At 36.4% G+C, this 16,110-nt stretch overlaps 4 protein-coding genes across 10 annotated transcripts in view; 2 read left to right on the forward strand and 2 right to left on the reverse strand.

Moving 5' to 3' along the window:
* LOC128881152 (calcium release-activated calcium channel protein 1-like) overlaps window positions 1–6,171 on the forward strand; it is a 16,986-nt gene extending 10,815 nt beyond the window's left edge. For all 4 annotated transcript variants that reach the window (XM_054131925.1, XM_054131929.1, XM_054131927.1 and 1 more), the window contains exons 2-4: window positions 467–660; window positions 4,220–4,348; window positions 4,710–6,171. In XM_054131925.1, coding sequence (XP_053987900.1) covers window positions 467–660; window positions 4,220–4,348; window positions 4,710–5,237 — 851 coding nt within the window. In that variant the 3' untranslated portion in view covers window positions 5,238–6,171. The remainder of the gene's footprint in view (window positions 1–466; window positions 661–4,219; window positions 4,349–4,709) is intronic.
* On the reverse strand, window positions 6,162–7,995 carry LOC128881155 (MORN repeat-containing protein 3-like). 2 transcript variants are annotated; one of them, XM_054131932.1, is made up of 5 exons: window positions 7,792–7,995; window positions 7,656–7,716; window positions 7,173–7,462; window positions 6,882–7,069; window positions 6,162–6,788 (listed from the first exon to the last, which is right to left on the reverse strand). In XM_054131932.1, the coding sequence occupies exons 1-5, from the start codon at window positions 7,829–7,831 to the stop codon at window positions 6,615–6,617; spliced, it is 753 nt and encodes a 250-aa protein (XP_053987907.1). In that variant the 5' UTR covers window positions 7,832–7,995; the 3' UTR covers window positions 6,162–6,614. The 2 variants fall into 2 exon arrangements, with proteins under 2 accessions (XP_053987907.1, XP_053987906.1); XM_054131931.1 differs by having other exon boundaries at window positions 7,656–7,995.
* Window positions 7,996–8,427: 432 nt separating this feature from the next.
* Window positions 8,428–12,846, forward strand: LOC128881135 (zinc finger CCHC domain-containing protein 8 homolog). The gene is made up of 7 exons (XM_054131886.1): window positions 8,428–8,834; window positions 9,036–9,276; window positions 9,358–9,695; window positions 9,878–10,091; window positions 10,184–10,367; window positions 10,446–10,603; window positions 10,696–12,846. The coding sequence occupies exons 1-7, from the start codon at window positions 8,569–8,571 to the stop codon at window positions 11,128–11,130; spliced, it is 1,836 nt and encodes a 611-aa protein (XP_053987861.1). The 5' UTR covers window positions 8,428–8,568; the 3' UTR covers window positions 11,131–12,846.
* Window positions 12,501–15,955, reverse strand: LOC128881165 (small integral membrane protein 14). Of its 3 annotated transcripts, none has more exons than XM_054131945.1 (5): window positions 15,794–15,955; window positions 14,687–14,806; window positions 13,967–14,009; window positions 13,753–13,898; window positions 12,501–13,607 (listed from the first exon to the last, which is right to left on the reverse strand). In XM_054131945.1, the coding sequence occupies exons 2-5, from the start codon at window positions 14,759–14,761 to the stop codon at window positions 13,563–13,565; spliced, it is 309 nt and encodes a 102-aa protein (XP_053987920.1). In that variant the 5' UTR covers window positions 14,762–14,806; window positions 15,794–15,955; the 3' UTR covers window positions 12,501–13,562. The 3 variants fall into 3 exon arrangements, with proteins under 3 accessions (XP_053987920.1, XP_053987921.1, XP_053987922.1); XM_054131946.1 differs by having other exon boundaries at window positions 15,892–15,916; XM_054131947.1 differs by lacking the exon at window positions 15,794–15,955 and adding an exon at window positions 14,870–15,388.
* Window positions 15,956–16,110: the final 155 nt, after the last annotated feature.

The raw sequence follows: 16,110 nt of genomic DNA on the forward strand, positions 1-16,110 counted from the left end.
AGTACAATTTCACAGAAAAGTTTTTTGGGAAATTGATCGGCGTACGAATACATTGTACACCCACTGTACATCCTTTACTTTTTCCAGAACGTAATCGATGTTTACCACTAGGCGAAACCCTTGTCTATCGTCGCTTGAAAAGTTTGTCCATAAATGACTGTCTCGTTTCCTTCTTTAAAAAATGTTCGAAAGACGAGACAAACGTTATCGGTAAACTTCAAGTAATCGTGGTGCGATACTACAATTGGGTGGTGCCTATACATATTATAAATAGGGGAGACGTAGACCTCTCTCTCTCTCTCTATCTCTCTCTCTATCTCTCTCTCTCTATCTCTTTCTATCTCTGATACCCTCGAGGAATCCAGCTAACCTCGATCGCAATCTTCCCTTTTACTTTTTCTGCCTGCAAACGAATCATCGGGAACTGTGTAGTGGAAATTCATGTTTTTCTGTTTGGTTGTTTCAGCGCTGGTCAGGAACGCGCAGGAATCGAGCCTGATGTCCATATGGTCGACGAGCACTGGACGCAATTCAGTGTTTGGCGCGGAAGGCGGTGCGATACTCCCTTCCACGCAGTTACCGATCCACGTACACGTGGCGCGCACACATCTGCGCAACGCTGACGGCCACTGCTTCCACAAACGATTCCACGATTGTCAGGTCGGTAGTCCCCCTTGTCTCCCTTTGATCTCCTCGCAGTTCGTTTCCTCTTTATCCCCGTGTGTTACACTTTTTAACCATTACACACTGTCGTTATGTATTTTCTTATCGCGCGTACAGCACTCGCCGCCTGCGATCGGTCGCGATGTCGTCCACGCCTTAATCATATTTTAATTAATTCGTCTGCTCGGTGTTCTGAATGTTTTCATTCTTTTTCAGAAAATGTATGAACGATTCGATGCGTAAGGCAGATTCCAGAAGAAACCGTAGAGATATCATAGATAGAGTAAGGGGATATCGGATACCGTAGCCTCTCAATTGAAACTGGACGATAGGGATCAATTAGTTTGTTGCTTTCGTTCGATGAATCGCGCTGTTTATTAGGAAGCCATTGGCGCTGGTGATTCACGATCAAAGCGGGAACGAATAATACATAAACAACCTGTAGTATCGAAATTAGAGTTTACGTTGAACCAATACAAATTCACCTGAATAATTGTCCAATTGAATAGATGGTACGTCGAATGGAGTGGTTACACGTCGCGTTCAAGATGAATTTACTTCCGACACGCAAGGATGTTTCAAGTAAATCATACTTCGTTTCAAGGTGGACTCAGTCAGTAGTTTCCTAGCAGGCGAAGGTGTAAAAGAGTTACGAAGGCCAACTTCTTTTTTTACATATAGTGGCCGGTGTGATATTTGCCATTTATCGATCCTCAAATTATTATTTTCCGAAATATTCAGCCATTATAAAGGAATAAGATTTATGTATCTCCGTTGGGAAGCAGCGAAGCTTACAAGCCAGAGATCTACAGGCTATTTAGTTATCGCTGCCCGGAAGAGTTGCGCGTTGATATTCAGTAACAAATGGTAGACACAGCGAACAGGAATACATAGAAATTATCTCCTTCCCGTGATATCCTTGGAAACAGTGGATAAAATCAATCGGAATTGTTTAAACCGCGCCACCGCCGTTGTTAATGCCACGATACAATGTCTCTCCCACAATTACATTCAATTATTCTCGCCTTAACAACTTCTGTTCCGTTCTTGCATGTCAATTTCACTTACATAAACCAGACGTACAAGAAACATTAGCACCTCGACGTTGGCAGAGCTCGGCACGCAAACTATGTATCCTGTATCAATGTTAAAGACACAAACATTCGTATTAACGCGTGTCAATCGGGATGGTATTAAGTGCAATAATAAACGCGATAGCAGATAGATTATTTTAATGATACGTTGGAGGTTTTGACCTTGATGGAGACTCCCTTCAGAACAATAAACGATTCTACAGAAGAAAAATTATAATAAATTATTCTTACTTTAGAGAAAGTACTTAACTGGTGTACTTAAGAGAAAGTACACCAATGGATAAAATAACTTAACTTAATTGGTGTATTTAAGAGAAAGTACACCAATGGATAAAACAATTTGTCTTCTACCGCATTTATTGCAACTCGTAATACCAACCAATATTACAAAAATTTCCTATTTAAACTACTATAATGGTATAGCGTCGTTACTTTCGAAACAATCGATACTTTCTTTTATAGACTTTACCTTTAAAAATTGTCTTCACTCTTGTTTTTCTCGCTTGCCAGATCTCTTGCAGACGCGTCGATCAGTCTGTGTATACCGGATCTGCTCCTTCTTGCCCGCTAGGTTTTCATTAATTCTCCTCGTGATTTGTTTCGTTCAACAACCATTGGTTTTTTTTCTCCTACACGAGACATTTGGCAAGTTATCCCGTTGGCACCGCCGTTGCCATCCACTCTCGGTACGTGTTTTTCTTTCTTACGTGCTTGTACTGTTGAACGCCAATTATCCGGACGATGATTACCACCGGATGTGTAATTATCCGGTTACTAGTTTTTGAAACGACGATTTCACGACCGAACGAGCCTGAAATGCCGAAAATGTCTTGTATGCATGACAATTTTTTTTTTTCCGAATCGAAACCGAAGACTTCCCCTGAACGTGTAGAGACGCGTTCAAGTGACAATTATAATCGCCGTAGTCTAACCTTTTTTCAATCTCACCCTGTGTAGAGCAGGAGAGGTGTCGTTTGCAGCTGAGATGGATGCTTCTCTAACAAAGAGAGGGTCGGTAGTGGCTGATACCGAATTCGATAAAATTGCTATGGGATAGTGGAACACGAATAATTATTATATATATTTCTGGGCTTACGAATTACCTGCAAAGCTGTCGAATAAAATTGTGTTACTCACAGTTCAAAACATGTTTCCGGGGTGAAATTATGTTACTAACAAGCTTTGAATGAGATCTGCTGAAAGTTAATAAAGTAAACAAACATTTTGTTCCAGCGGGATTTGAACTGTGCTCGAAAAGGTTGATCGGTTAACCACCCAGCAACGTTGTCACTGCGTCCACGACCGTTCTTGCACAAACGGTACGGTTACAATGATCCAAATGAAACGATCCAAACTTTGTCGCCCTCTCAAAAATGTATGATCATCTGCTAACATCGTGTACACGGTTTTTGTTGGTATAGAACTAATATCTCATAGCAATTCTGTTGAAATCGGTGTCTGCCACTACTGACCCTATTGTCGCAAGGGAACATCAAATTGTATCCCCCCCTCCACGCAAGAAGAGGGTCAATAGTGGTAGCGATTCCGTTGTGATTCAGTCCATACGAAAAGCACAAGGCTTCCGTGCATTTGAGGTAGTATGGACAGAACCGTCCGAACCGAGTTGTACCCTCGGAAACTCCTCTTCTCAGCTGCTGACGATAGAAGCATTTTAGTTATCGAACATGAACTGTTATACAATTTACTGTTATTGCAACTGTATATATAAAACGACAGAAGAACGTTGGTTAACAGTCTCGCACACTCAATGCCGAATTAAGGGTTGTATATAAGGAAATCAGAGGAGAGATACTACAGCATATTTACCACTACTTAAGAAAATGCCTCTTACACGTACTACTCCATTTTTTAAAATATCCTGGAGGAAATGAATCGATCAACGAGTACCTAGTTCTCTATTTCAATAATTCAAAAAATAAGTATGTTTAAATTAACTCTGTCCTTACGTATTCGTTATAATTAACTTTAGTGTTTGGGAAAGTAAGGCCCCTGGAAGAGCGAGAGTCATTTCAGATCTTTCCCTAAATATATACCTAGCCATACTCCAATAATTGTTACTCGAGCGACCGCACACCAGTGCACTGTACATACGCGCAACAGTTTCTATTCCATTGTCTTACGTGTAAACGCGGTGCGTAATCCGATCGCATGATCCTTTGTCTTAAGCAGCCATAAGCATGCTCAAAATTATTCTGTTGACTTGGGTGCACGTTGTTTGGATTAGCTAACGTTGTCGTATCACACCGCTTGATAATCTGAATCGGTGGAGCTTAAATTGGATCGTATAATTGGCCACCGTGCTCGCGGGAAGCCGAGCCGCTGCTACCAGTTAGCGAGTACCGTTTCGGTTAAACGTGCTGTACAGATCGTTTCGCTTCGATCGGTCGCGGCACCACTCGCACGCCGCCGAATAATTTGCCGGTGTTCTTTTTGTTCGTCAGTCGAAGATGTCGCAGTCAGGGGATGGCCTCCACACGCCGGGTTATCTCTCCTGGAGAAAACTACAGCTCAGCCGAGCGAAACTCAAAGCGTCGAGCAAAACGTCTGCCCTGCTTTCCGGTTTTGCCATGGTATACACGATTTTTCTATCATTTCTCCGAGCGTCGACGTTACTAACGTTGCGATAACATGTACAAAAGACGAACGAGTTAGGTATTATTAATATTACGAATCTAATTACAAATTTCAGAAGCTTAATTTTGTTAGATCACGCAGTCGACTGGGACTTTAAACGATTCTTAATGTAATAAAGCCGTTGCGGGAGGATACTAGATAGAAAATGATCAATAATTGTAAGCTATAAGAAATAGATTACTCCACCTCGTTTCCTGGAAATATAACATTCGTATTATCTATGGGAATGAGCCGATTAGATTGCTGTATTTAAAATTGTAGATTATACGCCCAGTAATAATATTTTCTTTGACACAGGTCGCCATGGTGGAGGTTCAGCTGAACTCCGACACAAAAGTTCCATCACAGATGCTAATCGCGTTTGCCGTGTGCACGACATTGCTAGTGGCGGTTCACATGTTGGCTCTGATGATATCGACGTGCATCTTGCCGAACATAGAGGCTGTCTGTAACCTCCACAGCATCAGTCTGGTGCACGAATCGCCACACGAACGTTTGCACTGGTACATCGAGGTAGCGTGGGCGTTCTCCACGTTGCTGGGACTGCTCCTTTTTCTTCTCGAGATCGCCATACTGTGTTGGGTCAAGTTCTACGATTTCTCCCAAGTGGCAGCTTGGTCCGCGTGTATTGTGTTGATACCTGTGTTGATAATCTTCCTAGCGTTCGCGATACACTTCTATAGGAGCCTGGTCGCTCACAAGTACGAGGTGACGGTGTCCGGTATAAGGGAACTGGAGTTACTTAAAGAGCAAATAGAGTCGACAGATGTCGAGGGTAGAAACGGTGTTAATCTTTTACAGACCGGCGTGACGCACGTGGTCTGAACATAACGTAGAGTGTCTTGCAACGAATTACCCTTCAAATGTGATAACCTCTCTCGGAGAAACCATGGAGGGTGGTAAATCTCCAAATGCACGACTGCTGCGCAGAGTTGTACATATAAAGTCAACCGAAAGACAGGCAGCGCTGGACGATCATTGATCTGAAACAATACTAAACATGACTGTATTATATGCACGCGGTTACAGAAATTCATGTGAACGTTTCGGGGTAGTATGGTCAACTCGACGCTAAGCCCTATCACAGGGTGAGCCAGACGCAAATTTACACAGGCCCCGGATTTCTGTAACTGGGTTGTATCCTTTTTATAACGTCTCTATAACGCAAGCAGAAAAGACTTTGTCTCTGTTCTTTTTTCTCTCGTAAGCTTGGAACTGGCTTGCGTACAATTTTAAAACGGAACGTCTGTTCCTTTCAAGAGCGGCGTAATTCCTATTGCTACTATTATTATTATTTCCCGGTTACCAGAGAGCCAACGTTCGACGAAGAGCTCCGAAACATTCCCTTTCTCGCGTAGCGACTTAAATGTAATGGTTAAACGATAGGTGTGTATTATCGTTCGCAAGTGTATCGCGTGTAGCAGCTCGAATTGCTCGTGAATGGAAGTTTATAGTTTGTTGAATATGCGTGACTGGACTGCGTTGGATGTACTTATCTCTTTTGAAAGCGTGCCTGTTTCGCGAGGCATTATTACCACGACTCCTTTAGTTTCGTTCATTTATTCGTTGTTTCACGTGACAGTCTTATGCTCAAGCGGTTTTTTTTTTCAAGCTCTTTATACGGAGGTAAAGCAAACGATTCGACTCTCACGTGATTATATTGTCTCTCTTGCGTTTGTACTTGGTAAACAGACTGCCGTCGTTAAACTCTCTATAGCCCAATTTTATTTCGCTTTCGATAAAAAAAAAAAAAAATAAATTATACGACAGAACCGCAGATGAATTCTAATATTTGGGATATAAATCGAATGGATTCCAACCGTTCCCACCTTTCTATGGAAAATGAGAATGTGTGGTTTGTAAACCATACCATCGCTTAAAAACCACAATTGACTCATATCGATGATAGGATTAAATCAGACTTAATGGATGTAGATAATGTATATGTGATTTCAAAGTCGTGCGGAGTTCTAGAAAGTTAAGAAAAGAAAAAGATGCGAGTCCGAGAAGCGGCAATTTAATTGTACATAATTTATATTGAATGTGGTCGAACGGTTCATAAGTACACTGCGTTAATGATATAAATATATAATAGCGGCGCTTTTGCCAAAATAAATTATATAAGTAACATCGATTCATTTTTTGTGTTACTCTTGATTGTTACGTGACGTCGTTAAAAAGAGGCTCGAAAAGTAAATTGGTTTACAAAACAGAATCCAGACAAGGACACGTGTTAACGGGTACGCACACGTTCGCGATTATACGCTTCGTTGGTTTCTTGCAAGCAGACTCGTAATAAACGGATTCCGTGTTTTCGTTATCATCGCTGTTTTCATACGCGATTTTGATCTCGCCATCATTCTCTGCCAATTCGTTCTGTCAACCAAATACACAAAAGATATATACAGTAAGCAAGCGAACAGCCATGAGTCTTTTACTTATTGTTGTTACTGTCATCATTGCACGTACCCATGGAATAGGATATGGTGTCGGACGTGGTGCAGACTGACGCCAATACATGTCTGACATCGTCCCACTTATACAAGAATCGTTACTCCAAAAACCACATTGCTCCTGACCAGTGACTATATGATAAAACGTCCCGTAACCTTCTTTCTTGCCCTCGACAAACTGACCCTCGTATCTGTTCCCGTTAACTGTAAAATACTTCTTTTGAATGTTAAGCCAATGTTGCATGGACATTTCTATTTTGCTCTCGTCACCATAAAGATCTTTAAAAGGCAAAATAAGAACGAGAACCTTTAACGAACATTCCCACGCCATCGTAGAGATCATTTCTCCAAGTGCCCTCGTAATAGTCGCCATTACAGTACCAGATACGCCCACAACCGTGACGTTTGTTTTGACAAAAATCACCTTCGTAGTAACTGGAATCTTTGTACCAGCTGTATCCAAATCCGTTCCTTTTCCCAGCTACCCATTCACCGGCGTAACGTTGACGAAGAATGCCGTTTTCCGAAATTTTGCTCAATACACCATAACCGTGTCTTTTACCATCGAACCAATCGCCTTCGTACACCCATCCGTTTCTATGAAATTTCGAATCGATGGCAATTCGTTATTTTAGTGCATTAAATGGCAATTTATTCTTTAGTCGAAATGTGTATCCAAATAAGAATTTCGCCTATCTCTGATTGAAAGCAGTAATAAAGAAAATGTTTGAAACTGTTATTTTATCAGCACTACTTACCATAGTTATGGCAATTATAACAACTATTATACCTGTTTATTTCATTGCCCTTGCCCTCTTTTTTATCGTTTCTCCATTCTCCTTTGTAATAACCTGCAACAAATTGTTTTGTTCGGGAACTAAAAATGGCGTACCGCCAACCATTCCTTTTAGAAATCTCTATTTTACGTTTAGTATATGACTCTCCAATAGGCTTTAAAATGGGCATTATGAATTCTTCAGGAGTGAAGCTGCCAATGCTGAATTTTAAAAAGCTATCATCTTAGAATTACTTAGATCATTCGCAATGAACGTTGAAACTATCGACAGCATAGCATACTTCTAATCTAATTATCGTCCTTTTTTTTTTTTATCTTGGACACGGATTAAAAATACTACCTTCGTAGGCCATTTAATGACTGTGCCCTTTAATATTCATGTTTTTCAATTAAATGATACAAATACTTTTATTCAAATCTAAGCGGCATAAGTCTGTACTATCAATGCCATCTGTTGAAGTCTGCAATCTTGTATAATTTCGAATCGATAGATTTACATTGAAATATATAAAATTCCCGGTATTTAATTGTATAATGTATGAACAGAAAAAGTTATAATTAAAAGTTTTTATCGTGTTATAACATTTTGTACGCAAATATGATACAGCATAGAATCTATATTTAAAATTAGCGATACAAAAAAATTAGAATACAAAGTAATCGAACTATCAAGTTTCTCATACAATCAAATCCTTTCTTATCGCGTATTGTAAAAATGTATACTCCACGTTTAACTGTGTACCAGTTTGGGGCGCCCCTATCGTAAAGTTTCGTCGCGTACGTGAAACTAGAAGCCGAAGCGTAGTATTTTCTTCAAAACGAAAAACGTAAAGAAACAATTATCGCGTGAAAAATCTTCAAGTCTCCGAAGAGCAATTTCATCTATGCCAGTGTCGATAATTTTTCCATGAATTCAATGATCACACTTGGAGACACAGACGACGAGGTGATCGAATTGGACTCTAGCCAAGATACCATCAACGATGTTAACAATGATCAAAGTGAACGTTCTACTGAAAAGAATTCACCATCGTACGATACTGTGGACGGAACGGATACTACCAGTGAAGATACAAAGTATAAGATAAATGCTTGTACATCGCAACATAGCGATGATACTTGTATTTCAAAACCCCTTTTTAAGGTTATGTTTCGAGACGAAAGTGTTTCACGGTGAGAAATCGCTTTGTTTACCTTCGAACGATGTATACGGTATTTTTATTTAGAAATTATCACTTTCGTGGCGTGCATTGCAACGTAATATACAGCAAACGATTGTATTGTAAACAACGATGTTACTTGTTTACATATCCACCTACATAACTATACTTTTTATTAATCGATGCCTTCTGATTTTCTCAATTTACATTTTAGGCAATACAGAAAACAAATAAAAGACTTTTTGGAGGACTTAATACCGTCTGTAGTTAAAGGTCAAGAAAATGATGATAGCTTAACATTAGAAGTCTGGGAAAATGATAAGGACTTTACGAGTCAATCTGTTGAAATTACCACTGAAAGCGAAGAGAGTCAAGATGCAATATGCGATACGCTATTTACAGTAGATAAAGAACCAAAACTTGCAAATGACATTGATGTTCCAACATATGGAAAGGTATATAATTTCATTGTAATGATTTTATTGTAATAGAGATATTAAATTAATTATGTAATGTTATGATATACACCATTACAGAAATACGAAAACGTATTTGAAATTAATAAGCCAGAACCAAAATTGAAAGAAATAAATGAACATCAACAAAAATTGAAACAAAAAATTGAATATCAACCAAAATTGATGTGTTTTAATTGTATGGAAAATCATAATTTAAGAGACTGTCCAAAACCACGTATTCAGGCTAATATCAATAAAAATAGAAAAAATTTCAATAGCAAAGGAGGTTCAAAATCTGTTAGATATCATTTAGATGACGATCAAAAATTTGATCGTATGATTCCTGGCCAATTGAGTAGTAATTTACGTAAAGCACTAGGTCTCAGAGATCATGAATTACCTAGACATATATACAGGTAAATGCTTTCACCTGTTTAATTGTGAAATTTAATATTTTTATTGTTTATTTTGTACTCGTGTTACTTCTGTTGAAAAATGAAATTGATGTCAAAATAGAAATATAGATATGCAACCAGGTTTTTAACATAAAAAATCAAGCAGTTTTTATTATTTTCGTATGTTAAAATATTGTTCTTAGAATGAGAAAACTTGGCTACCCTCCAGGGTGGTTGGAGGAAGCGCGCATACAACACTCTGGTTTGTCGTTATTCAATTCCGATGGCGTCCCAGAAACAGATCCTAACGAGGAACCAGGAGCAATTTTTGACGATGGAGACAAAGACCTGTACGACATAAAAAAAATATTTGATTTCCCTGGTTTTAATGTACCGCCTCCATATGGTACTCGTGATGTAAGCAATCTAACAGATAAAACAACACACTATAAATGAAAGTAACATATTTTCATATATTTTGATTGTTGAAAACTCGTTATAAATAATAGGAACACCGGCAGTATTGGGAATCACAGGAGCAAAATTTTCATAGCAAACAAACAATGTTGTTGATGCTGAAAGGGAAAAAAGCAGACGATGGATATAAAAGGAAAAAGCTCAAAATGCCTAATACAGAGCCGAGAAATGATGTATCGTCGGAATCAATCGCAATGGAAATAGAAGATGTGGGAGGTACAATTTTTCCGCATTTACATTATTTAGGTATTACTATAATTCAATACTAAAACGATTTTACCTTTTCTTAAATAGAAATTGTAGTAGAAAGTATACCTGTTGATGGACTTTTTGTGCCACCATTACCACGAGAATCCGCTGTAAAGCCTCCAGAACCATCGTTACAGCTAACACAGCCGATATCCGAAGATTCGGACTATCATTCTCAAGAGTTGCAATTTTCTGAATCACCGGTACTATTCGTATTATTCATAATATGAACAAAATTTTGGTTTACATTGTATTAAAATGATGGAATAAAAACCAGTCGTACAAAATGTTACAGGAACGTAGCGCATCGCCATCTTCTCGAACAAATTCACCGTCGTTATATGATTTAGAAAACATGAAAAAGCGTTTACTAGTAGAGATAGAACTCCAAGAATCAAATTCACCGGCGAATTCCGATGTTTTGTTGAAAAACAACTCGTCAAAATCGGATATGCCTCCACCTAGTAACGAAGTGACACCAGAAGCAAATCGATCGCGTCGTAGTATGATAAATACGAGCTGTGGAAGTGTAAAATCGGTTGACCTAGGGACGCCTGTTTTGCAAAGTGCATCTCCGTACAGCAAATTGCCGTCATCTGAAAAGTTTTCGAAAAATATTAGCGATGTAATCAACTTTGAGAACCTGCCAGATTCAACAGGTAAGTATGAACAAATGACCGGCGTTTTGCAAAAAGTAAGAAACACATTAGCGCAGCTTCAACAAGAATGATTTCGATTGTTAGGTTAGAATTTACAATGTAAAATAGATTATTATCGTATTTCACGAGGATAGATTTTTTATACTCTAAATAGTAAATCTAGTTATTTATGAGTTTACGCAGAACCAAATTGAATTCTGTGTACCATTCTATTAATTTGAAAGTGACCTATACTTTCATTCAGTCCACGTGTTGTTTTTAAATAGAAATATTTTTTCTTGTGCACTAGGAATAGTAAAGACAATATCATTATTGTTAGTCATTATATGTTTATTATATATCTTTCATATAAAAAAAATATCGAAAGCATAATGTTTTTTTAATAAAAAATATTTTGACTAATATTATTTTAAATCTATTTAAATTTGTAAATAATTGGTAAGTAAAATTGAAGTTACATGCAATCATCCATATAACTGGTCTTCCTAATTTTGTCACCAAACAAAAAATTAATTTCTAAATGAATTTGAGAATGTCTCACTTTCGAAAGTACAAATGTATAGTATTTTTATATTAATTACTGGCATTTTTTCGTATGATACATATGTCTATGAAAATAAGGCCACTTGATAATCAATAAAAAAAATTTAAGTTTCATTCTGGTATACAATTAGTTTTAACATTATCGTTATTTATTCATTCTTCTATCTCACTTTGTATAGTTTTCATAAGTATAGATAATTTCGGAATTGAAGAATATCTTCGTTACTATAAGTAATATCTTGATACATGTTATAACCTAGATAATCTTCAAAGTAATTATTTTTCATTGAAATTATGTGATAGTTACAAGTATCAGTGAAAAATAACCTGAAAAGGCTTGATTTTGTGTTTATTCATAAATGTATTAAAGATGAATGCTTTAAATATATGGTAAGTTCTAAACTGAAATCTTTGTCTATTAAAACAACTTATAATTTTTTGTTCTTGTACAAACAAGAGCTTTCATTTCTGTTTGATAATACAAATATTCACCAGTTCTAAGGAATCTTGTATAATTGTAAATAAAATGGAAGTGTGTTTTATTATAATAATAATAATAATGTTATGACATTAATTTCAACGATACATTTGGAATGTTACTTACAAATTTTAGGTTATACGTATTTTTATTTTACGAAACGTAAAGGATATCGAATGTACGTATATAAATCGTTTATAACTATTGTTCTCATTGCTCATTATGCATAATATCTTCTTTTTTCCAAGATAAGCATTAAAATATAATAGTCGTTAAGAAAATGAATATGTATACTATTGTTTGATTGAATAATGAGAACACTATTTTTGAAAATAAGAATTAAAATTTTACCAGCAGTTGCTGTTTTCATAAAATTTCAATCTATTTTTACACAATAATGCAAAAAAAATGAGAGCCGTGTTATGTAGAATGCACGATATTTATTTTATTGTCGAAAATTTGATATGGGAATGTACAACAGTGGAAGAGATAAATTCATTTAAATATATCGTAAATGCCTTATTTCGTTCTCAGCGCAGACAGTCGTTAAGTTCTATTCTTAAATTACTACTTCTCGAAGCTTAAATTTTTACTAATTCGAGGAAAGAGAAAATGAACAATTTCGCAACTTATCGAAAATTTTTTCTAAATACTCAATTTTCTTTATTCATATCGAATGAATTATCTGTAATACTGCTATATTCATATCTAGTTTTCTATCCTGATCGCACCATTCCCTTGAAAAAAAAAAAATAATAAAACAAAATGAAAGAAAAACTCCTTAATATATACTATGGTTATACAATGCGCAAAAAATAAAAATAAACAGGTATCGATAGATGACATTCGCTTTGTCTAACATTATTTAAATTCGCCATAAAATTCCAATTTACATTTTTCCAATAATATTATATCAATACTAACATAAATACCGTAATGCAACATTACTATTGTATTGCAGGTACTCAGGCTATTTACAATAACATCAGATATCAAAATACATTTAAAACTTTTCGTGATGATTATTAGATGCAATTATTGTAAGAATCTAATACAAGGCAATTTATTTCAGGTTGCCACAATTCAGTGTGTTTTTTAAATGAATGTGCTCGCGAAAGTTTACTTTTAGCTCGCTCGCGACGAAGTATTAGATTTTCGATTTTATCTTTTTTTCATTTGGTTAACTTAATGAAAATATTCTTATAGAATTTTTCACGCATACTCCCGGTATGCGATAGAGATTAGTAATAAGACTGAAGGAAAAAGTGAGAGAGAGAAAGAATTTGTATAAATTATGCTTTCTAGTGTATATAAGAAATTACATTCCTTAGTAGCAGTCTATGTATTCAAGTGCTATATAAATTGGACAAATCGTTATTATCCTTTCTCTACTCCCGCTTTTTTCATGAACTCATGAGATTCTGTCATGAAAATTCACACGAAAACATATCGCGTTATCATATTGCTATCATTGTTATCGTTTTAAAACGCTGTTGGTGGCGGTGCAGGAGGGTCATCGTTTGAATCCTAAAAGAATGATGTGTCAGAACATTAAAAATTGAATATTAACACGTTCCTACGCTAGCGTGTCAAATTTGAACGAAATACAAATTGGAACACAACAAACGTAAAGACATGAATTAATGTGAACAGTTTAAGTGGCAACACTCACACGTCTGTTATCTGAATCTTTAGCATTGTCGTTTCTCAATCGACGAAGCGAGTTCGGTCTAAGAACGTACATAATGATCCCGAATGCAATAATTAAACAAGTCGTGAGAAAGTCTGAGGACTCTTGAACGTCGCGTGATCCCGGCACTAAAATATAAACAAAAGATAAGAAAAATCAAAAGTTTAATTATCGATGAAAAAATACGAATACATACAGAAACATTCAGTCTCCGTACAGTAATTCTGGCTCTGCCTCAACTGAAATAATATGAATATTCATGAAATATTTATATACATAATTTCTTTTTCGTACATAAACGAAGTATATAGAACATGTTGCGACTTTATTTACAGAACGCTAGCGGAGAAGACACTAACAAACGGTGACCTCTTTTACAACCGCATACGATAACATAATTTTTGACAAGGTCATATGTAAATAAAATAATGTGATATTTTGAAATTTTTCAAGATACTTGTTTCAATAATATGCTTCGTCTCAAATTGTGAAGAAAGGTAAACAACGCGTCAATAAGAATATACTTATTGACGACTGTAATATCTTTTCGAAATACAAAGTAATGCAAACAACTGACGATTTTTGCAAGTTGACACGTGTTACGTCATTGATAGTCAACGTGTCCGCAATGGTTGTTCGTACTAACAAATCGAGTGACTTTTATATTTACAATTTATTTTTTCGGAAGAAATGATCTTCTTTAAGAACGAACAAAAAATTCTGTCTACATGAAAGTTCTATATAACGAATAAAAAATAAACAACTTTTTATCCGTTATTTGTATAAGATAAATTCGAAGAAATTAATCGTACGACGATTATGAATAAATTGCTATATATTTTGCCTGGTTTCAAATTTTTATCGAACGCGCAACAGCTGATTATTCCGAGCAAAAAATTCAGTTACTATCACTTACGATAGCGAGTAGGCGTTGCGTCGCCAATTCATGGTTCCATATGCATTCGCAAAGATCAAATCTTTCGTCGGCCATCGCTGCAAACGTGTTCTGCAATTTATCTACAATCTGTGCCTGGAACTGAAGCAATAGTCACGATCATTCGTTTATGTTCTATTAAGAGAAATACGTGCTATTACAAACCACGATCACAGTTAAGGTATGTCGTAACGACTATCCCGAACAAACTCGGAAGCACGAACTGTTCAAGTACATATTTGTCCCAATACTTTCCTACAAATAGTTGTGTACGCTACCATGTATAATTAAGTAGATAAAAGTCCATGTAAAGTGCTAGATTGTGGCACATTTGCAACACAACTACATTTAAACATACTGAAAGGAAATTCGCGTACGTGTATATTTATCACAATTATGTATTTGTGTAGCAATGTGATATTGGATTTTGTATCGTGACAGTAAAAAACAATATTGTCAAATGACTCATTGCTAGAAGTTTTTGCGAAGTTTGTGGCGATGCAATGTAATGATTAATTAAATAGTCGAGCATCGCAAGTTCTTTACTGTCAGTAACACTTGTTTCTACAATCCACTAAATTATATACAAATGTTCCGTGTAGACTACTACAATTCATAGAAAATATCTTTGCTTCTACGAAATGCTATACTTTACTTTAAATAACGCTATTTGACAGGCAACCCTTTAATAAATACATACGCACGAAAGGGAACGAACAACAAACGCATATACGAAACGAAAAATTTATATCGTTGAATGAGACAATGATTTATAGAGGAGCAATAAGGTATACTGACATTCGACAAATATGAAAGTTTACATACGTAGAATAAGATTGGAATTTAGAGCACAATATGGGCGGGCCGACATTATGAAAACGACACGTATCAACCGATGTTTCATACAGGAAAACGAAAGATACGAAATTAAAGAAAAATTGAGCTATGTAATCGACGAACGGATGAAGCTCGACGCTGTATTATAATTAGTTGACGTTATCGGTCGTATAAAAAAAAAAAAAAGACAGTGCATAAACAGATGACAATCGTAGAAAACAAAGATTTTCGCGTGAAATAATTCTTACGTACCTGACCCAAAGCTAAGGAACTGAGAATACGTAATCGAGACTAAATATCTACTTAACAAGTTTTAATGTTCGACACTAAAAGAAAATAAACGCCCGCACCTATGATGCCAGATGTAGCATCAGGCGTCCTTGGGCGCCACATTGAATTTCCTCCACTACTAGACATACGTATCGAAACTTCGTAAAACTTCGGACAACTTCGGAAACTCGAAAAAGAAAGTCAGCGCAAGCTTTTCTTGCTCGCTTTTCAAATATTCAAGTCCAATTTTGCCGGTAATTAGTTGCCAGATGCCCAAATTGTTTATTTGACTTTAAAGT

The sequence above is a fragment of the Hylaeus volcanicus genome, chromosome 8 (assembly GCF_026283585.1).
Source record: "Hylaeus volcanicus isolate JK05 chromosome 8, UHH_iyHylVolc1.0_haploid, whole genome shotgun sequence".
NCBI classification, from domain to species: Eukaryota; Metazoa; Arthropoda; class Insecta; order Hymenoptera; family Colletidae; genus Hylaeus; species Hylaeus volcanicus.